At 52.3% G+C, this 21,463-nt stretch overlaps 1 protein-coding gene across 6 annotated transcripts; it reads right to left on the reverse strand.

The window, feature by feature from the left end:
* Window positions 1–3,853: 3,853 nt before the first annotated feature.
* LOC121588183 (histone-lysine N-methyltransferase Suv4-20-like) lies at window positions 3,854–20,545 on the reverse strand. Of its 6 annotated transcripts, none has more exons than XM_041905867.1 (4): window positions 19,980–20,545; window positions 11,565–12,737; window positions 6,193–11,481; window positions 3,854–6,112 (listed from the first exon to the last, which is right to left on the reverse strand). In XM_041905867.1, the coding sequence occupies exons 2-4, from the start codon at window positions 11,949–11,951 to the stop codon at window positions 6,041–6,043; spliced, it is 5,748 nt and encodes a 1,915-aa protein (XP_041761801.1). In that variant the 5' UTR covers window positions 11,952–12,737; window positions 19,980–20,545; the 3' UTR covers window positions 3,854–6,040. The 6 variants fall into 6 exon arrangements, with proteins under 6 accessions (XP_041761801.1, XP_041761836.1, XP_041761827.1 ...); XM_041905902.1 differs by lacking the exon at window positions 19,980–20,545 and adding an exon at window positions 19,726–19,946; XM_041905893.1 differs by lacking the exon at window positions 19,980–20,545 and adding an exon at window positions 19,493–19,710.
* Between the last annotated feature and the right edge of the window lie 918 nt (window positions 20,546–21,463).

The raw sequence follows: 21,463 nt of genomic DNA on the forward strand, positions 1-21,463 counted from the left end.
GGACGTCGTTACGGCGGAAAGTTCTTTTTGCTTCGTTCTGTCAAAATGATTGAAATTTATGTGTCCGCCACCAGCCATCAGTTGTTCAGCAAAAACCCCGTTGTCCGCGGGTGGGGTCCGGGGTTGCTTCTGGCACGCGGCTTCGCAACGCGCAATGCTCGAAAACGAGTCTCGCAAACCTTCCCTGTATTTGATAACAGCGAAACTGACGATGTTGAAAAACGAAAGAAGAAAAAAACCAACAACCTGAGGCGTACCTGAAATTCAGGTCGAAGCTGGGAGGAGGCTCACGGTAGGCAAACAGTTATTTCCAAACTCACGCAACATCAAACTTTTGCCCGGGCCTAGCTCGCGCACTACGGGCCCTGATTATTGGTCGTATAAAAATAATTCAATTTGCTTGCCATTTATTATTAATGGCAGCAGGGTGAAACGAGGAAAGCGGAACCCCATCACCACCGCCTCAAGTCGACCGAAACACTCCGACCTGTGTGTGTTTGCTGTGTATGTGTATGTGAGCGTGGATTTTCCTACGCACGGAAACTATTAGAGGTCCTGGTGCCCTGCACAGCGAAGCAAACCATGCTCCGGGGATAAAACTACGCCAATTGCCAAAAAACGTTTTATTGCCGGTAGCGTACGATTTGGCCTTAAAAACGTTGATAGAGTTTCGGGGAGGGTTTTGTTTGCTCGGTTTTCCTGCGCACTCCAAGCGTGTGTTATACCGCCCGTAAATCCGATGACGATGGACTATCGAGGCTCATGCATTTTAACGAGCTCGTTTCCTTTGTTGATTACATTTAAAATCGTTTGCTTACCAAGTGGAACCCTTCAGAGTACTTCAGAAATCTGCTGGTTGTAAAATAAATGCTATAGAATGCATTGCAAGACATCTTCCTCTTCTCATTTGGTGCAACAACCTCACTTGGTCTATAGGTCCGTCCTGAGAACCTCGCTCAAAATGGGTCCCTCTTTTTAATTAAGCATTCCTGGACAATTATGATAATTGTTAAGATTTCGGTCAAGATTCTGAAAATAACATATCCAGCAAGTTTGAAGAATGCGTGGAAGTTTTACACATAGGGTATCATTTTAAAAAGATATAGAATTTCTTCTAGGTTACTAGGTTCTAAAATACTAGGTTAATTTCAAGATTTCCCTTAACTCCTAGATAACAAAACGGCTGAAAACCTGAATAAAGTTCAAGAAACAAAATTAATATTAATAAATCAGAAACAAGAATCAATTGACTTATACCTGAAACTGGAACCTATATTGATCCTAGAACTTATACTGAACTCATAAGCGGATACTGGATACTTGAAACTGATATTGAGCCCTTACCGATTCTGGAATTGATCCTGAATTCTTACTGGTCCTGGAACTGATACTGAACCTATACCAGTTTAGGAACCTTACCTGAACTCATACGGGGTCCTGGATCTCGAACCCATACCGGTCCTGCAACTGATACTAGATCTAAAACGAAACGGACAAACCATTCGCCGTAGTATATGGTCACCGTAGCAATTAGGCATAATAATCCAGAGTAGACATTAGCGTGGGAATTTGAATCAATTTGATCTTAATTTTGAGATCAGAGACAAGGCGATTGGTTGTAAGAGCCTGTCATCATGCACAATTACCAAAACTTTTCCCAATATATGGGAAAGACCAACGATAGATGAAGGTAGGAGTGATATTAATATTAACAAGGAACTAGCCACAGCCACTTATCTGCTTACATCAGTACCGCAATTGCAGGGTTGCTTTCTATTTATGTGGTTTTTATTAGCATTATCTGTTTTTTTGTTTTTATTTTTACGATTACTATGATTACTATACCTGGCTGCACACTATGTTCCACTTTACTTCTCGCTCAAACGCTAATATCTTTTCCCCCCTCCTGTTGCTTCAACACTTTTCTTGGCTGTATTTCAAGTTAGATACTAAACTAGGGTTTATAATCGTTACATTCAATTTTAGTCGCAGTATTCACAACACTTCATGCTTCTCTGTGTAAGCTACATGCACACCGATTTGACTATCACAATCATCTTTCGCTCGCTGCTAGTTTGCTCTGCTGCTGTTTCATACATCTGGGTTTACAACGCGCTCTCCCCGCATGCCGACTCTACGCCATACGGGGAACCATTCGGTCGGCCATATCCATCACGCGCAATCTAATGATCTGCTAATGTCCTCCAAGCAAGCTCTACCTGTTCGTCAGGTGTCAGTCGAAGAATATACACGGAGTGTTAATGCCGCCACGAGCAGGGAAACGCAACGCTCCCGATAGGCTGTCTATCAGCAAGGACGCGTACAAACGCGCTGAAACGGCGGGCCGCGTCTAGCCTGGAATAATAGCTAACCGAGCTTACAGGGAAATACTTCAGGGAAATATTTTTGGAATACGTTTCTAGCCATCTTTTGCGCCTTTTCCTCCTCCTCCAAACGCTTTAAGGGACAGGAAGAAGGGGGCGCGCACAGTAATACTAAAAGAAGACCCCGAAAGGATTCCGCAAACAGTCACGGATCGTCTCAATCTCGCGAAAGGAAATTGCTCCAACCGTAGCTACATTATTGGCGATTTTCGACGCCCCTGCACCATCAAGCGTATCAGTTCAATGCCTCATTAATACACCACGCTCTGCCGTTCGCTGCCTAACTAGTTAATACATCTGTCCCTAGAAGTACTGCTCCCGTTAAACCGGCGCCGGCGCAATCGCTCTAACTTCCTTTGACGGCTCAACGCCACAGTTGAACTAGTTCCTGCCACCGTCTACCACCCTGTACCCTGTCAGCGTGCCAAACCGTACGATTCAGCACTCCCGCTACCCACCTCTTCCTCCCACGCAAATCCCTTACTACTCCCCTAAAACTTAACATCGATCTGCCATGGCATGGGTTGTTTTGTTCGAAATTGTTCGAAGTTATCTTGCTACCTTCCGCACGGATGCGGACATTACACACTAGAGCGCATCTTAAGATATATATCTCCCTGACTTGGAGTAGAGTGAACGAATCTCAAGGAGGAGAAGAGGAAGAAACTATGAAAGGAAAGGCAATCATATGTAGATATAAAAGAAAGAGAGATGGAGAAAGAGAGAGAGAGAGAGAGAGAAAGAGAGCGCGAGAAACAGCAGTATGAAATGGCAGTACGTGATGAGACCGTTTTATTCATCCGACTCCAGTCAGTCTACGAGCTTATTACATCTAAATTACACTTCAGTATCGTACAATTATTATGCCGTATTACATCGCCCAACTCTTGCCCCAGTTTGGCAGGGGTTAGCAATCTGCCCCTCTTATTAGTGTAAATCATCTCATCTGTATTTTTTTTTCTTTCGGGGGATTTAATCTTTCCGATTGTTGCTTCAGTTGTTTTCCTCGTTCGCTGCGCTTAACACAACCGCTACATAATTTCCCCACCAAAAGAAAAACACCCCGCAGGATGCAGGATGAGGATGAAGGTCCTGCGCGATACGTTCGAGCGCACCAGAGTGTATGTGGACATACCGTTACGTGAAACGAACGAACGAATAGATTAGATTTTTTTTCCGTTTGCTGAGTTTACATCACACTTACTTTACTTCACAAAAAAGGCGAACCTCGCCGCATGCTTCTACATATTTCTATACCGAGAGGCGGGTTCATCGTCTAGCGCTTGTGGCTCCTCGCACGGCCATCGTTAGCTAAAGACTCTGTTATATTAAAAACAAAACAAAAAAACTTTTCGAAACAAACGGTATCTCTCTCTCTCTCTCTCTATCTTTCTCTCTCTCTCTCGTTCTCTTTCTTTCTCTCTCACTCTCTTTCTCTTTCTTTCTCTCTCTCTCTCTCTCTATCTCTCTCTCTCTATCTATCTCTCTCTCTATCTATCTCTCTCTCTCTCTTTCTCTCTCTCTCTCTCTCTCTATTTCTATCTCTCTTCGGCTTTCTCGCGACATCATTTTCTCGGGCGTATATGGAAATATGGAGTTTAAGCTTACGTTAAAAAATAAATCATAAGAACAATCGGCGCTCTGGCTAATGTAGCGGAGCTGAACGAGAGGCTATACGCGTTGACCGTTTGGTATAGCGTGTACACATCTTTGTTTGTTTGTTTTCATTTCTCTTTTTCTTCTTGTTTTCATATTCACTTCAGAATGATTAGTAGCGCAGCTGACCAACCGCAGTTCAGCTCATTACGTGTGTTCAACATCTAAATGCACAGTAGTGTAAGTATCGTGCTGCTTACTGACACTATTGAACCTGTGTATACGGTGCGTGCCACCCACGCGCACACACACACATACACTCACACACACAGACACACGCACGCTCATACAGCCGATGCATCGCTTCTGAACCGCTTTCTGTATTTTTTTCGGATCTCCGGAAAGGGAAGTTTTAATGTTCCGATTTAGCCCTGCGTGTCGCTAACGATCGGCTTTAACTATAGAAAAACATTCTAAATGTTGCACAACATAACATATGAAAGAAGAAAAAAACAAAACATTGGCAGGCAAATAATTCATCTAAACTGTTGGCTAACGCTTCTTGAGCTGCGACACGCCACTGGAATTCTTGCATCAAAGAAAGGATTGTTTGAGGTAGTTTTACTCAAAAATAAACAAATCGAATCCTTACTGTTGCTTTTCTGCTCAACCACGCTGTTCTTCGAATACAATTCTGCGCAAGCTATTTTACTAAATTTGGTGCACCTTTTTCCTGCTACACATTTTCTAATCATTAAACTCTAACCGCACGCGTGTTGCTTGTGTTGATACAGCCAGAGAAGCCAAGATTTTTCCAAGAAAAGAAAACATATTTTACAAGCGTTTAACCTTCTTTAGTTAAACTGGTTAAAGAAAGATCATGCAGATTCCGTGCACTACCAAATCATATGCTAAAAGAACAAATTAAATAACAAAAAAATCTGCTCTACAAAGAAAATAGCTCTGTGTAAATCCTGACGAGAAACATCACAAAATAGGATGTACCCAGCTCAACAAAAAGGCGATTGTATGCCCTCAACCTTAGCAACTAATGCATCTTTCCTTCCCCATCAGTTTGGTGCGATCCAGTTGCGCGACGCATCGATGCAGCTCGAGCTCTCTAGCTTGGACTAAGGGGGAGGTGTTGTCGTTGTTTTCTTCTTGTTTTGTTTATCTTTTCTGTTGTGATTTGAGACACCGAAAATGAGGTGTAAGTGTGCACCTATCTATCCCTCAGGCTCTTTAATACGCAAACCAACACACCTAACCGTGTGTGTGCGTGCGTGCGTGTGTGTTTGTTTCTTACGTTTCGTTTTGTTTTTCTTTCTTTTTTTTTCTTCTTTTGAGATCGTCGACTAGACCAATAGTAACCTAGATATAGTCTGCAGTAATGCTTTTTCCTCGCGTGCGCCGGAACAGTCGCTCACTACACACTTTCGCCCTTATCTGCCTCTTCCTCCTTGCTATGAAGTGAGGAGGGTAGTTTTTAATTTCTTTGCCTACCCCCTTTTCCCTACTCTGCCGACCGACCGACATCGCGCCATCGGAGAGACGCGTGTAACTCGCTGCTAAAACAATAATAAAAAAAACATACTGATGAAATAGATTGCGCGCGTAGCTGAACAATGTGTCGAACTGTTTCGTTCTTTTCCAACTAAATCCCGTCTAACTTGACGACGCACATGCACCTAACTGAAACTGGCATTCGAAGGAAAGAGGCAAAAGGGGTGCAAACGTAAACGGTCTCCCTTTTCTTCCCGCCGGAAGGCGATTCTCGATCTGGTCGTGGCCGAAGTCGTGGACAGCGTCTACAGTGGAGCTTCGGAGCTTTTCGATCGGTACCTCTACGCCTGTGCTGCGTAGCGCAATGCCCGCCGGACGCGCGATAATGATTGTGTTATGCTAACGATACTAATCACGCGATGGTGAACAGCATCATCCTTCATCTGCCTAGATAAGCAGACAGTGCGCCGTCCCCGAGAGCCGTCGCGCCGCCGGGAACTGTGTGTAGGGGTGTGTGTTCCGAGTGACCGATGGGTTTCCCCCCAACCCCCAACCACCTACCAGCTGGTGCCATTGCCCGAGCACGGCTGCACATCGAGCGTCGGCGGGAACGAGAGAAGAAGGAATCTCTGCAGAAAAAAGAAACAAAAAAAAACAAATAAAATAAATGAACGTGTTACTGTGCCTGTCTTTCAAGGGTAACACTTACGGTAGTTTGTAGCCCGCCGGCACTGCTGCCGAGCTGAAGGTCTCCGCCCGAGACGGGCGGGTAGACGGCCCCACCGCCGCACGGTACCTCGGTGGGAATGGTTGAGGACGGTGGTGGCTGAAGGTGGTATTGCGCGTGCAGCAGCAACCCATTGCTACCACCGCCACCGCCCCCTCCACTCGCACCGGTCGACGGTGGATGGTGCGCGTGCTGCTGGGGACGCTGCAGCAGCCCGATGTGCCCGCCAGCGCCACCGACATCGCAACCGGTCGTGCTGTTGATGACGCCATCGCTCCCATTGCTTCGCAGCACCGTCGGGGACGACTGGTGCGGCGACGGCGGCGGCGGCGGCGGCGGTCGCGTTGGGCTCACGATCACGCCCGGCGTGTTGCTCATGATCACGTTGGACGACACGGGGCACGGGTGGAGCTTGCCAGTGGTGGTCGATGTGTGCTCGCCCCCGTTCCGCAGGACGCTCCGCCCGGGGGAGCGAACCGGCGAGGCAGCCAGCGCCGACGAGGAGCTGGCAGCGGCGGCAAGTGCCTCGGACAGCACCACCACCGTCCCATCGTCGGTAGCCGTCGGGCTGGGGGTGTTGGTGGTGGCGGTGCTGGCGTCCGTGTTGCCGCTCGGCGCCGCCTCGACCGCAGGAATGTCGCGCGTGTGCGTCTCGTTGCCGAAGATCAGCCGGAGTCGCTTCATCGGCAGCCCGATACCGCCGTTCCCGATGCCTTCGCTGGGCGGGGCCGTGGCGGCGGCACTGCTCACCGTGTCGCCGTACATTGCACCGCCACCGGTCGCCGAGGGATTCATCAGGTGCGGCCACCGGATGTTCGGGCGACCCATCTCGTACCAGTCGTCCCGGCCGCCGCCGCCGCCGCCGCCGCCACCGGTCGCTTCCGTGCGCATCCCGCTCAGTGCGGTCGGCTGCAGTATCACAGACTGATGAGTTTGATGATGATGGGGATGGTGGTGCTGGTGGTGATGGTGGTGATGCGGATGCGAGTAGCTGTTTTGTTGCGCTGGGAGCGCAGAAGGAGGTGGTGGTGGTGGTGGTGGTGGTGGAGGCGATGGAGGATGTGCGCGCTGGTGTGACGGTAGCTCGTGCGTCACCGTGGAAGAGCTGGCAGGGGGTGGTGGTGCTGCTGCTGCTGCTGAAGCTACCACACTGCTCTCCCCCTGTCCACCGACCTTTTCGTCTTGCAGCGCTGCCGGTGCGGCTGGCGCCGCGTAGGTGGCGTAATACTTTGATTTAAGCTGTTCGTTCCCGCCATGCCGCTGCTCCGCCGCGCACACCGTTTCGTACAGCAGCTGCTGCTGGCGGCGCTGCCGCTTCGCCTCCTTGCGCAGCCGGCGCGCTTCCTTGGACGCCTTGTGGCGCTTTTTCCGCTTCTGCGACACCAAGCTGCTGCAGCTGCTGCTGTACGACGTCAGGTCCTCGTCCTCCTCCTCCCCCTCCTCCTCTTCCTCCTGCTCCCCCTGCCCGCCATTGTCGTCCTTCGGGAGGGCAAGGAACGGGGGCGGGGGTTCGGTGCCGGCCGGCGAGTCGTCCCGCCGCCGGCCCTTCGCTCGGCCGCCGTGCGTGCTGCTGCTGGCCGACGAGTCGTACGTGAGCGAGCGGCGGGCCGGCAAACCGCCGCCACGGCACCTCCCGTACGGGCGGTCCGGCGCTCCCTCCGCTTCCTCCTCGTCGTCGTGCTCGCGCAAACCCTCCATGCGCAGTATCTCGTACTCGCGCCGGAACGCACCCGGGCTGCCCCCGTTGTCCGCGTCGCTCAGGCTGTTGCCCGACTCGATGATTTCGTCTATCACCGGGCTGCGCTTCATGCGCAGCGTCAGCTTCAGCCGGCGCTCCGGCGTCCGCATCAGCGGTTCGCCCGCCGGCAGCGTGGAGGAGGACGCGGTGGACGACGGCGACAGCTTGGCGCTGCTGCTGCTGCTCGTCGCCTCGCCGTCCTTTGCCGACGAGGTGGAGGAACTGATCGCCATGCTGCTGATGCTGCTGGACGCGTGCTGCTGTGTCGCCGCCTGCTCCCGGTGCCGAAACGTGCCGCTCCGCTGTTGCTGCTGTTGCTGCTGCTGCTGCTGCTGTTGTTGCTGTTGCTGCTGCTGCTGCTTGCCACACTGCAGTATCTTCGCCAGTATGATGTCGTCCTCGTCGTCCTCGTCCGAGACGGTCGTCACGGGCGTTCTGCCGTGCTCCGCTTCGTCCCCCCGACCGTGCGTCGTGCTGCCGACCGAGGTGGACTGCCCGTCGTCCCGTCGGCTACCCTTGCGCGGCCCTGCTGCATCCGGGCGACTGTGGGACGAAAATTTTGACTGCGCCAACGAAACGCCGCCCGTGCGCCACTGCTGCCGCAACCGGTCCCGGTGCTCCTCCTCGTCCTCCGCCTCCTCGTCCTCCTCCTCTCCGCCGGTGGTGGTCGAGACGGGTTTCATGCGCAGCTTCAGCTTCAACCGATGCTGATCGGCGGCGGCGTTCGTCGCCTTGTGGCGAGCGGACGACACCGACGACACGGAAGACACGGACGACGCGGACGAGCTGGAGGAGGAGGACGCGGACGAGCTAGACAGGACGATTACGCCGGGGCTGCCGCCGTCGGGGCCGTGCTGGCCGTCCCGCAGCAGAAAGGTGCTGGCCGAGCTGCTGCTGGTGGGCAGGTTGCTGTTGCTGCTGCCGCTTCTGTTGCCATTTTTTGCCGGATGTTGCCATATTACGTCGCCCTCCTCGTCCTCCTCGTCGTCGTCCGCCTCGTCGTCCTGCTCGTCCTCCTCCCCGTCATCGCCGTGCTGGTCTTGCTCGCCGAAATCGTACCTTCTCCTTTCGCTGCCCGGCCCGCCCACCTGCCTCCCGTTGAGCGTGACCTCCCGGGCACCGCGCGTCCGCTTTGTCGGTGAGAGCTGCTTGCGGGTACGACTGCTGGCAGTGGCCGTGGTGGTGGTGGTGGTGGTGGAACGGGCGACCGGCGGCCCCACCTCCTCCTGCTGCAGCCGTTTCAGCAGCGCACCCTTCTCCTCTACACGGTGCTCCTCCTCCTCCCCCTCCTCGTCGTCGTCATCATCCTCGTCGCCGGCCGCACCCTCCCGGGGGGGCTCCTTTTTCCGCCCGTAGCGCGCCGCCTGCAGCTTCTGCTTGCGCCGGCTGCCCCTGTTCCACTCCTGCGTCCGCTCGGCGTGCGGTTCGTCGCCCGGCTGCGCCGTGGTCGTAGTGACGGTCGATAGCCTTCCACCAGGCCTCCCGGCATACGTGCCGCCGTTCAGCGTCCCGGGCGGCGGTTCGGCGGAGGTGCCCCGGGACGGTGGCTTCGGCGCCTCGTGGTCCTCCAGCAGGCGCAGCATACCGCGCGTTACCCGTGGACTTATTTCCTCCATCTCGCTGCTGCCAGCGGCGGCGGCGGTTGACGACGATTCGGCATTCCCCGTCGCCGTTGGGGGACCATGGCCCGAGCGCAACGACATGCAGCGGGTCATGATGCGGGGTGGCGCGCTGTCCGCTGCGCTACTGCCCCCGCCGGGCCGCTTGGCCGAGGCGACACCCGGATGCTGCTCGTCCGGCGTCTGCTCGCGGGGCCGTTTGCGGCTCGTCGCCTGCCCGCCCGACCGGGGCGGCGCCTGACCGTCCTGCTGGGCGGGGTTGTTGCGCAGCGCGTAGTACCCGTTGTGCGCGGGGGGCGGCGCACCGTCCAGCGCGTCGTCGTGGAACGTGTAGATGCTGCGGCTGCTGCTCGTGTACATGCTGGCGCGCCGCTTGCGCCCGAAGGGCAGGGGCGCGTCCGTGCCCGACTGCACGCTGCTGCTGCCGTTGCTGCACTCGTCGTCGATGACGATGATCTCGTCGGCCGGATCCTTCGAGCGGGCCCGGCCCTTCCCCGGCGCTACGGAGGCAGCCCGCTGCCGCTGCCCGTGCTCCGCCGGTTCCTTTTTCCGCTTGCGTTTGGTTTCGTGTGGCTGCTGTCGACGGTCCGTCGATTGCGGCTTGCGCTCGGTCGACACGCTCGACAGCTCCGTGCTGGCGCTGCTGTAGCTGCTGTACCGTCGGCGGGGATTGCTCTTGCCCGGCGGAGCCACCTTCCCATTCGTCCCCTCGTGCGCGCTGCCGTCTCGCTTCTTTTCCTGCGCTTTCGCGCCTTCCTCGGGCTTGCTGGCGGCGGTGGCGCCGGAGGCGGCGGGCACGATCAGTGGCTTCGTGCTGCCGCAGGTCGACGAGCGGGTCGCTCGCTTCATCTGTGCTTCGCTCTTCTCCGTCGCCTTCTTGCTGCCAGGCGCCTCTTCCTCCCCCGCTGTGTCGGCACTGTGCTGGGCGGGTGCTGCGGTCCCCGCCGGCACACGACCACCACCACCAGCGACCGGTGCTAGAGCCGGTGCCAGCGTGGTCGCGTTCGTGCAGTACGGTTTTTGCTGCGCGAGCAGCATCTCCGCATCGTACTTGGTCATGCCCTTGTCGCGCAGCTCGCGCACCGTCAGCAGGCTGAGGGCGGAGGGCGGCTCCTTCCCAATCGCGGTCACCGCCTTCGGGCCCGCCTCGCCCCCGCCCGCCCCATTGTTGCGCTTGTTTTTCATCCGGTTCAGCCGGTTGTCCGTCTCGCGCAGCCGGTACCGCACGCCACCGTTGGCGGTGCCGACGACGCCCACCACCACACCGCCGCTCGGCCCGTTCACGCCGCCCCCCACCAGACAAGGATCGTAGCGGGGACGGGCGCCCGTCCCGTTCACGTCGCCACCTGCACCGGTCCCAACCACGCCGCACCCGGCGTCGCCCGCGCTGCCGCCCACTCCCGCCCCGTTGTACAGGGCGGAACTGCCGCCCTCCTCCAGCAGGCGGGCGCGCGCCGCGAACGCACCCGTCCCGCGCCGCTCGCACGTTTCGCACTCGCAGTAGCAGTTGTTGTCGCCGAAAAAGTCCTCGCCGTAGAAGCAGGTGATCTCCTCGCCCACCTCGATGTCGCGCAGCACCTTCACGCAGGCGGTGTCGCGCCCGGTCGCCACGAACTTGCAGTTCGCGCGGCAGTCGTGGTTGATGTAGGCGGCCGGGCCCAGCCACAGCTGGGCGCAGTTCTTCCGGCAGCTGTACATGACGGAAAAGTCGTTCCGGCCCGGGTAGAGCAGGTCGGCCTCCTCGCGCTCCGTCAGCTCGGCGATGCACCCGACCAGGCACTCGATCTTTTCGTTCTTCATCCAGCGGCGGGTGGAGCAGATTTTGGCACCTTTCTGGCCCTCGAGCGAGTAGCGGTAGCACGCCTCGATCACGAAGCCGGAATGCTGATCAAACACCCTTAGGTAGCGATAGATCTGTACAGGAAAAAAAAAAGCACAATAACACATACATTAATCGATATTGCTCCCCACAATGCACCCCACCGCACAGCACTTACGTGTGCTTCCAGCCGCTTCAGGGCCAGCTTGTTCTTGTTCAGCACGGAACGCGGCATCCAGTTGCCGTTCATCAGCTGCTGGTAGCACTTGCCATAGTTTTGCGTCCGTATAAACTCCTCGATGATGTTCTTGATCTCGTCCTTGTTCGCCTTGAGCGGCCGGTACTTGAGGCTCATCTTGTGCGTCTGGAAGCCGAGTATGGTGTCGAGCACCAGCCCGGTGGCGAGATCGTCGTTGTCGGACAGCTCCTTCGGCGTCATGCCCGTGCCCGGGCTGGCGACCTGGGCCAGCTTGTGCAGGTGCTGGCTGCTGCTGCTGCTCCGGGCCTGGGCCTGCTGTCCGCCGGCGGCACTGCCCGATGCGTGCCCGGACGACGCTACCACCATTTTGGCGCTGCCGCTGCTGCTGCTGGTGATGCCTGTACCGTCGTCACAGGACGACGCTTCGGTCGCACCCCCTCCGCCCCCTCCTCCTCCTCCCCCTCCTCCACCTCCAGCGGGTCGTGTGGGTGGCGGTGGTGGTGGTAGTGGTGGCGGGTTGATGGCGGCGCAACAGGATGATGCCGCTGTTACGCAGCCACCCGCAGCCGACTGTGCTGCTGCTCCTGCTGCTGTTGCTGGTGCGGGGCCTGCTGCTGCTGCCGCTGCTCGGGATGGCGAGGACGATGACGACGACGACGACGGTTTCGCCTTCGTATCTGCTCCAGCGTGGTGCCGCTGCTGCTTCCTGCTGCTGGACGGTCCGGCAATCCTAGCGGCACGACGCTGCCCGTCAACGCCCGTCACTGCCGTGCGCCGCCGGTGCGGTTGCGCTGCCGTCCGCCGCCTGCTCGCCGCTGCCGTCCGCCGCCTGCCCGACGCGCTGCGTGCACCACCGTCGTCGTCGGTTTGCCCTGCCGCAGCCGCCACCACTGACCGTTTTGCTGTCGGCACCGGCGCTTCAGCGAGAGCCCTGCGTGTTTGTGTGCGAGCGCGTCCGAAGCGGCAGTGAGCGGAAGGGTGGTTGTTGGATATTTCCGCAGGCAGATTTCGCTGGCAACCAGCACCGCGCAGGCTCGTTCGAGCGAGTCGGGGTAATCGGTACACGGGAAACACACGCGTCCGGGGACTCGGTTTGGCTGCCTACGATGATGATCTGAGCAACATTTGCGTAACTATTCTCGTTTCCTTTGCCTAAAACGTGAAGAAAGAAAGGATTGGTTAAACGTCGTTGATTCTTTTGGTTTCAATCGAACTAAAAAACCTAAATACAATTTTCTATGGCAAAACGGGGCAAGTTTTGCGAACAGAAATTCGATTAAAATGGTGATAAGTATTTACGAGCTTCGATCATAACCATTGCCTCCTCTCAAACATCCATTCTTACATTTTATTTCCCCTTTCTACTAGAGTTTCCAATTGGTTTTTATGCTCCACTGTGCTCTAGATGCTCAAGACGCAATTTCCATATCTCGTTCGATTTTCGTGCTAGAACGCACCCATTTGGAGCCATAAAACCAAACCCGAGGGTTATAGTTGGGTGTTTTTATTGCATTTTCCGCTAGATTACGTTCACACGGCTCGCAGTGCCCTCTGTGCGTGTGGATGGGGACAAATCATGCGAACTGCGCGTAACTTAACACATAAAACTGTCATCAACTAAACGGCTGTTGATGCACAACACCGAAACCAATGCCGAGGTGCAGCGACATTCTTTGTGTTGGAGAGGAAAATTCCACCCGGAAGCAATTGCATTAGCAGGCAGCGATGCTGGAAGCTTCTCGAGGGGGAGAGGGGGGGGGGAGAGAGAGCGAGAAAGAAGCCCCAGCCCGCTCTGGTCTGGGGGCAATCCTCAAAAAGAAAAACCGCTGCTGAGCACAGCACACCAGATGAAATGGTCCCGCGTTTACATATTAAAAACGGGGGGGGGGGGGGGGCCTTGAGACAGAGTGTCGTGGACAGTCAGTCAGGCGTTTGCATTAATCAATGTAAAATAGATATAATAAAATGCGCGCTTCAATCCCCAGAGGGAGAGGTGGAAGGTGTGTCAAGGGTGTTGTAACCAAAACAACGCATCGATGCATGCGATCGCTTTTGTTGTACTCCGCTCGCTCATTTTAGAAAATGGAAAATGCAATAAAATTGCTCGAGTACTCGAGCACAGGTGGTAAACACAGTCTCGTCGCTCGCAACACAGGTGAAGGAATGTCAGTGTTTTAGTTACGGTTCATCGGGCACATAGTCAACGGTGCGTCGTACCGACACACACATACAGACACACTACATCCCCCAAACAGTGTATAACAGTTTGCGTGTAAATGCAGGGGTTGCCTGCCGGTTTGTTTTCAAGAGAAAGACAATATATTATTACAATTTGACCAGCAAATAAATGTCAATTTTTGTGGATTTGAAGTTTTCATTTTTTAATACCACATCAAAGGGATAGCTTGACGGCCGAAGCCGTTTCTAGTGAATAAGTAAAAATAAATAGTTTTGAACTTGTTGACAACGCATGACGAATGACGACACCATACAGGGGTTTCCAAGTCACTTTCGAATGTGCACGCCATGAATTCACCGCCTCCTAGATGTTTTTCAACAGCCTTCAAATGGTGCATTTGCATCATAATAACATTTCAGTTCTTATATATAATTTCCAACACACCACAAAGAATCGTCAAACTCAATCTAGCTTGAGACGTGTTGAAAATCATGCGGAAGAACTGAAACATTATTGTGATGCAAATACACCATTTGACAGCTGTTGAAAAACATCTCGCAATCAGTGAAAAATGTTGTAGACATTGGAAGTTGACTCGGAAAACCCTGTAAATGTCCCTATGGCAATCGAACAAAGCTTCATGTAACTAATCTGAAGTGGGTAAGAAAGTTGCCCGACAAATGTCAAGATGACAGATCCAGCGACTCCTGCCCAAACGACTTGTACTTTGTCCTCGATGTCGTGTTTGGGTTGTTTCGCAAAGTCTTGTCTTACGGTCGTGTGCATCTTTCTATTTTCTCCTCCGTTCATCACCCCCAACCAAATGCATCACATATCCGTGTGTTTCCCACCCCGCTTACGGCTTTGTGTGTTGGTAAAATCCTCTCCCGCTCTCTCCTCTCTCTCTCTCACTCGCTCCTGTGTACTTCGATCGCTCGTCTCCCTCTCGGTGGGCCCTTCTAATATCTTTCTTTGTTTCAATCTGCCTGATGCGGATGCTGCATCCAAAACAAGGAGTTTGGAGGAGGAGGAGGATGAGGAGGAAGTGATGAGGCGGGGAGGGGATGAAGGCGTTCGAGAGTGAAAGAGTGCGGCTATCTAGACCAATGGAGTCTCTTCTCTCGCTCTTTCTCCCATCCACCCAGGCCCTTGTTTCTAGATGTTTTTAACACCTTCCTGAACACTGCCAGACGCATTACATTACAAAAGCACATACACACACACACACACACACACACATATACAGACAGACAAGACGGTGGGCTGCTGCATCATGCGCAACCAGTGCCGTGTGGTATGTGTGTGTGTGTGTGTGTTACATCGGTGTGGAAAGTTCGCATCTACGTCGCAGGTGCGGGAGGGGTGGGTGGTGTTGGTGGTAGAGCGCACGGAAAAGCCACTCTGCCAGATGGTGCAGGCTGGATAGCTGACTGAGATGGGGGAGGGTTTAGGGGAGGGGGGGGGGGATTAACCACCCTCCCTTCCCCCCTTCCCCCCTTCCCCCTTTGCCGGAATGAGCCAATGCATACATGTAGGCGCAGCGGGTGCATTCACATGGTGCGTTTGATGGTCGATGTGGGTGGGTGGCCCCCTTGAGGGACGGGGGTTGATGGCCCTATGCTTCATTGACTATTGATGCGAATTGCAATGCTGCAGCGAGGGGAGGGGGGGAAGGGTGGTAGGCGACCTGATGGTTGCAAGCTTTCAAAATCAACCCACTCCCCCACCACACTAACACTAACACCGCAGTTGCATGGTGTGGTTTGGGGAGGATAGGACATTGTGCACACACACACACACACACACACAAACTCGTGTTGCCACAAGTTTAAGAAAGTGTGTGTATGTGTGTGTGCGATCAAAGAAGAAAGACTCGCTCGAGACGGAAAAGTTCACCCTCCTTCTTCTTCTTCTTCTTCTTTTGCTATGGGAGGGGGGAGGGTCTTTAGGGTGGAAAATTCGCCAAAACCACATTCACGCAACTTCTTCAAACTCATTCCATTATCAAGCAATCGCGCACGTATGTGTGTGTGTGTGTGTGTGTGTGTGTGATACGAATGCACCACTACACGGAGATGGCTATTGTGGTAAGCTGCATCCACCTCTTCTTCTGCTTCTTCCACTTTTCCACGGAGGGGCGAGTTTATCTTTCCAGTTTTGGCTGCAGACGGTTGATTGATTTACTGATTGTTAGATCGTTTTAATTGGTTGATTGTCTGCACACACACACACACATAACCGTACAAGGGTAGCACGACCGACGCACGTACACGCACACACAACCCAAAACGAAAACTATTGCGATACGCACACAGGCGCGCGCGCGCACACACACACACACGAAAACCTTTTGGGTGGAGACGAGAGAAAGGAAGAAGAGTAGAAGGGTCGGGGGGAGGGGAATGGAAAGGGGTGCAGAAAATGTTGAGAGAATTGCATCAAACGTCGAAGGACCGTCACAAAATGCACTCGTCGCGTGTAAATGTATGTGTGCGCTAGTGTGTTTGGCTGTGTGTGTGTGTGTGTGTGTGTGTGTGTGTGTGTGTGTGTGTGTGTGTGTGTGTGTGTGTGTGTGTGTGTGTGTGTTGATTCACCTTCCTGCAACAGCACCTTTTTCTCGGCTTGATTTTCCACTACCGATACACGCACGTACGCACACGCACACCACTACGCCGTTATTCGTCCAAAAACTCCCGTCTCTTCGTCTCCCCCAACGGATCGCTGCAGGTAAAATTTACTACACTTTCGCACACACCCACACACCACTCTCTTCTTTGCTTTGGTTTCACCATATTACCTTTCGGTCGAGCTGATATTTTTACGGCCCCCGTGTAGAGCACACAACAAATTGTTTCAGTCGAGCAAAAACGGCTTCTTCGATTGTACATAAATGGATATACGACACACACACACACAAACGCACACCATAAAGGCACCCTTCCCACACACCGATACACCACGTACACACGCGCGAACAAAACCACGGGACCACCGAGTACAGCTTCCTATTGGCAAAATTTAGAACACATCACTGGTGCGGGCTCGATGGTACATGGCGAGAGCGAGAGATAGCGATCGATAAGCGGCTGTCTGCCATCTCGGGCAAAAAAAAAATCTCTCGGACCCCGACCGATCTGTGAGCCGTGTGTGTGCGGAGAACTGTCAAAAAGAAACGAACGAACGAACGGACACAGACGGGCGGCTCACTAACGGCCAGCGGCTTCAGCTGTGAGTGAGAACAGGGAGCGAGTGAGAGCGAGAAGCGAGAGAGATAGCGATAACGAGCGAAAGAGAGCGCGAACGCAGGGAAACTAGAATGGAATTCGACACATATGGACGATGCATGGGATTCGACGGCAGCGCACGAACGGATTGATTTTTATCGCTGGAAAAATGGGAAAATTTTCCACGCTGCTGCTGTTGATCGTGTATAATATGGCGATTGTATATTACGCAAAAATTACGTAGAAACAGGGAGAAATTGAACACTGAAAACTGGAATCTCGCTCACGATAATGCAAACATTCGGGAAAAGCGTTTGTGCAACATTTTATTCCAACCCGGTTACCAAGCAAAACAAAACAAAAAATACCACATTACCACGAAACGTTGTTAATTGCACAGAACAAATACTAGCCGCACACACACACACACAGTCACATAAACAAGAAATAGCGAAGGCTTCTAAGTGCAAGACGGCTCCCCCATTAATTCATCCATATTCCGAGCAAAGGAAGAAGAGGCAAAACCACCAAGAAGGAAAGAAAGGAACGAGAAGCGATCAGTTGGTGCTTTCTCTCCCTTGTCCATTTAAATGCCGTCCTAGACGGCTTGTGGAAATGTCACAGCAGGAGAGAAAGAGAGAGATAGAGAAGGAGAGCGAAAGAGTGAGAACACCGTCTGTCTGACGCGTTGATGATAGCCGCCGGTTTTAGAAATTGTGTATGTATGTATGTATGTATGTGTGTGTGTGTGTGTGTGTGTGTGTGTGTGTGTGTGTGTGTGTGTGTGTGTTTTCGTGAATCGATTGCAAGAAATTCAATTGTGCCATTTTTCCCACTGCTGCTTCCTCCTTCCTCTCTTGCTTCACACTCATTCAATCGTGCACACACATACGCACATACAAAGCTACATCACAAAAACCATTCATGCGACATTGGTCGGCATGAAATTGCACCACACACTCAAAAAGAGAAGGAAAAAAACAGCCTGTGACAGGGCGGCTGCCTCGCCTTTATCTTCATAAGCGGCTCACTTTAGTGCTCACTTTTCTCCGAAACGGAGACGAAACTGGGAATACGCCGGCGCTGCTCAATTGTCACTGCCGTCTGCTTTCCCGTCTGCTGATAGTACGCGTGCATGTGTATGTGTGCGTGTGAGGCTAGGGCGGCTACGTGCTCCCTCGCTCTCTTGCACACAGTGTAGCTATCCCGCTCACTCTCTCTCTTTCTCTCTCACAGCCGCTCTATTTCGGGTGTGCTGATGCGTGCAGTTTTAGTGAAGTTTTCTTTGCACACCTTTAAAATATCAAAGCAAAAACGCTGACAAAGCGCGAGAAAGAGAGACAGGCATCGTAGGAAAAATGTACAGAAAACGTCCATCCAATCGTTCTATCCCATATGTATGTGTGTGTGTGGGTGCACACAATTTTTGCACGCACGCATTTATTTTACCTTTCTTTGCGAAGAAATTCCTCACGCACAATACAACAAAACAGGAGGGGGGGAAACACCAACAACAACACAAACGGCAGAACACAGAGTAGTGCGTTTATAACGACGCATCGAATCAGTCTTTTCGTTTCGCCAGCAGTCTCGTCATTCTACTTTTTGATTTGGTTTTTTTTTTTCCTTTTCCCTGATTTTCTCGTCTCGAACTGTATCCCTTTGAGCGTTTTTTTGGATTTAGATGCTCTACTAGCCACCTTAATAACTAGCCGCGTACTGTGAGCCCTCTAAATGCAGCTTCTGCTTGCCGGGCGTACGCACACACACTGTGGCGTGCCGTAGCGAACGATAAGTGCCCTGTTCCTTGTGGCACACACTGGTGCGCCGTAGCTGTTTTTGCCTCCTCAGCACCGATAGTGAGGAAGCAAGAGAGAGAAAGAGAGGCCATTCACACACACACACACACACACACACACACACACACACACACACACACACACACACACACACACACACACACAGTGAGAGATCCTCACCGACAGCGTTTTCTCGCTCTTTCTCGCCCGTCGTTCTGATTCGGTTTCGCTGTTCTAGCTTTTTTTTTGTTCAAAGAGAGTGGAAGAGAAAGAGAGCAAAGCAAGCAAAGAGTGTGAAAACAACAAGCTAGAGCGGGTAAGTGTGATCGCAATACGTTTCGCTTTCTCCTTTGTTACGATTGCTGTGCGTTGTCTTCTTCTAGATGTTCTTCTTTTCCCTCTTTTTGCTGCTCTCATACTCTCTTTCTCTCTCTCTCTGCTTAAAGGCCAACAACTGATATTTTTCTCGCTGCTCATTTAAGATTCCTTTTATAAAGTTATTCTCTGCTGCTTTGAAAAGGCAGTTTAGCTCATATAAAGCCATCTTCGACTTTAGTTGACAATATTAAATGTGTGTTGATGTTTCAATGTGTGCTATAATCAATATATGACACATACATACGCATTCACAATGTATCGTTAAAATCGCTCTTAGAGCTCGATAGAGAGCCCAAAATTATTCCACTGTGTGTGAGATTTGCTTACCACACCAGCGCGCACACACACACACATATACACATACACACAAACACACGGGCACAGGCGATTTACCAACTTAGCTTTCCAACATGGCTGCTTCGAGAAAAGCAACACAAAACCATCCCATACGCATCTAACGCACAGACACACACACCAACACGCACATACATATACATGCACACGGTGGCCACCCAGCCCCATCCAGACGTAGGCTCGCGCTCTACGCATTTCTTACACACCAGCAAAAACCGCACCAAACAAACGAACACTACGCCATCTTGGCTTCCCCCATCCCCTTTCTTTGATCACACTCCGTTACTTCCCCCCACACAGCCCTTCAACCAAGACTATATTACCCCCTCTTCTTCGTGTTTTTCCTCTCTCCTTAACAGTTCGTCTCGTTTGGGCTAGGGCCACCCTCTTCCTCTCTCTCTCCCACTCCAAACTCTTTCTCTTTCTCGCTCGGTACGTAGGAAAGCTTGCGAATACTTACGAATATTGGAGCGGCAGCGAGAAGGAAGCCATTATTGGATTTTTGTTGTTGATGCTGTTGCTGCTGCAAAAAAACCCACACTCCACGGCAATTGCGATCAATTGAGACAGTTTGGTGAGTTTTTGGATTGAAGAGCTTCTGCCAGGGGTTTTTTTAATCTCGGGGTCGCTCTCTTCCGCTTTACCCCTGTGCCGTTTGGTATCCAAACGCTGTGTCAGTTTGGTATCTTGTGCTTTTATATTTTTTTGCTTTCTTTTTTTTTCTTGATACGCTTCTCCTGCCCGTTCTACCGTTTTCTTTCGCTTTTCCGATAGGCCTTCACCACCACCACGGGTTGCACGGTACTGGTACTGGTGCTGGGCACCCTTACGCATTCGATTGTGGCACTGCGAGACTGCGCTTGCCGTGCGAAGCGAACGAAAATACAGGTACAGAACTTCTGTGTCCTCTCTCTTTACTACCACCACACAAACAACACCGTCGACTGACTGCGCACACTGGGCGCTAGGGGGCTCGCAGCGCGATTCTGTCATCGGATACGGCTCTAATACAGTGGCGTTTACACGTGCGGCAACGGACCAACCGTGCGTGTGCGAGAATCGCACGCACAATACCCAACAATGTATGTATTTAGAAGATAATTTTAATAAGATAATTTGCTTCCCTGCATAAAAATATCAGCAACCCGCAACCAGCCGCGGCCAAACGCGTTTAACACGGTTGCCTGTCCAGTTCTAGCAAAGAAATGTCATTTGATCGCGTTACCGCGGAAACGAAGAAATGCTGATGGCGGATATCTCTGAGAAACTGTTCTACTGTTATACGCGTTTTTCGCGTTCGTGGAAATATCGTCCATGTAAAAATCGTCCAATAAAATCGCATCAGCGTTGCACCACCCTAAAGCCTGATATACACGAGGCTCGTTTCCCCGGGCGCGGAAAGGCGTATAACAGTTCCGCAGAAATACCCAGCATGAGCATTTCTACGTATCCGTGGCAGCACGTTCGAATGACATTTGTTTTCTATGGTTGTATTGTAAGACGCGTTTCAGCAGGCGCGGAAACTCGCTTTATGTATTTTAGGCCTGATAACCCTATTAATAATGTATACAATTTATAGTGCGATTTTCGCACTGTAGTATAAATGTGGTGCTGCTGGTCGCACCGTGCCATCTCCACATCAGGAGCAATTGTTCCAGCGACGAATCATTAGGTGCGAGGCTACGGGAGTGACAAAATAATTAAAATTGTGTTAACTATGTCAAAATTGCATGTCAACTGCATACAAATAACTCAACAAATATTCACATTGACACTGTTTGTGTACACTTGTTTACAAACGTCAGGTTCATTTTTGCCAAGTTTTTATCAACTTTATTTAGACCTGGCTGCTCCGGGTTACAAAATACATAAAAAAGTGAAAAAGCTCACGTTTTGAAACATTTCGTAGCATTTTTCCACTCTCGTGGAAATGCATCTATTGCA

This window comes from Anopheles merus, chromosome X (assembly GCF_017562075.2).
Source record: "Anopheles merus strain MAF chromosome X, AmerM5.1, whole genome shotgun sequence".
In the NCBI taxonomy this organism is placed as follows: domain Eukaryota; kingdom Metazoa; phylum Arthropoda; class Insecta; order Diptera; family Culicidae; genus Anopheles; species Anopheles merus.

Excerpts from the sequence above, each read along its gene's own strand:
- LOC121588183 (XM_041905867.1), bottom strand. The coding sequence starts at position 11,951 with ATGGTGGTAGCGTCGTCCGGGCACGCATCGGGCAGTGCCGCCGGCGGA. Across the intron at positions 11,482-11,564 it reads TGAAGCGGCTGGAAGCACAC|ATCTATCGCTACCTAAGGGT; the intron begins GTAAGTGCTGTG and ends TTTCCTGTACAG. Across the intron at positions 6,113-6,192 it reads CCGGCGGGCTACAAACTACC|AGATTCCTTCTTCTCTCGTT; the intron begins GTAAGTGTTACC and ends TTTTTTCTGCAG.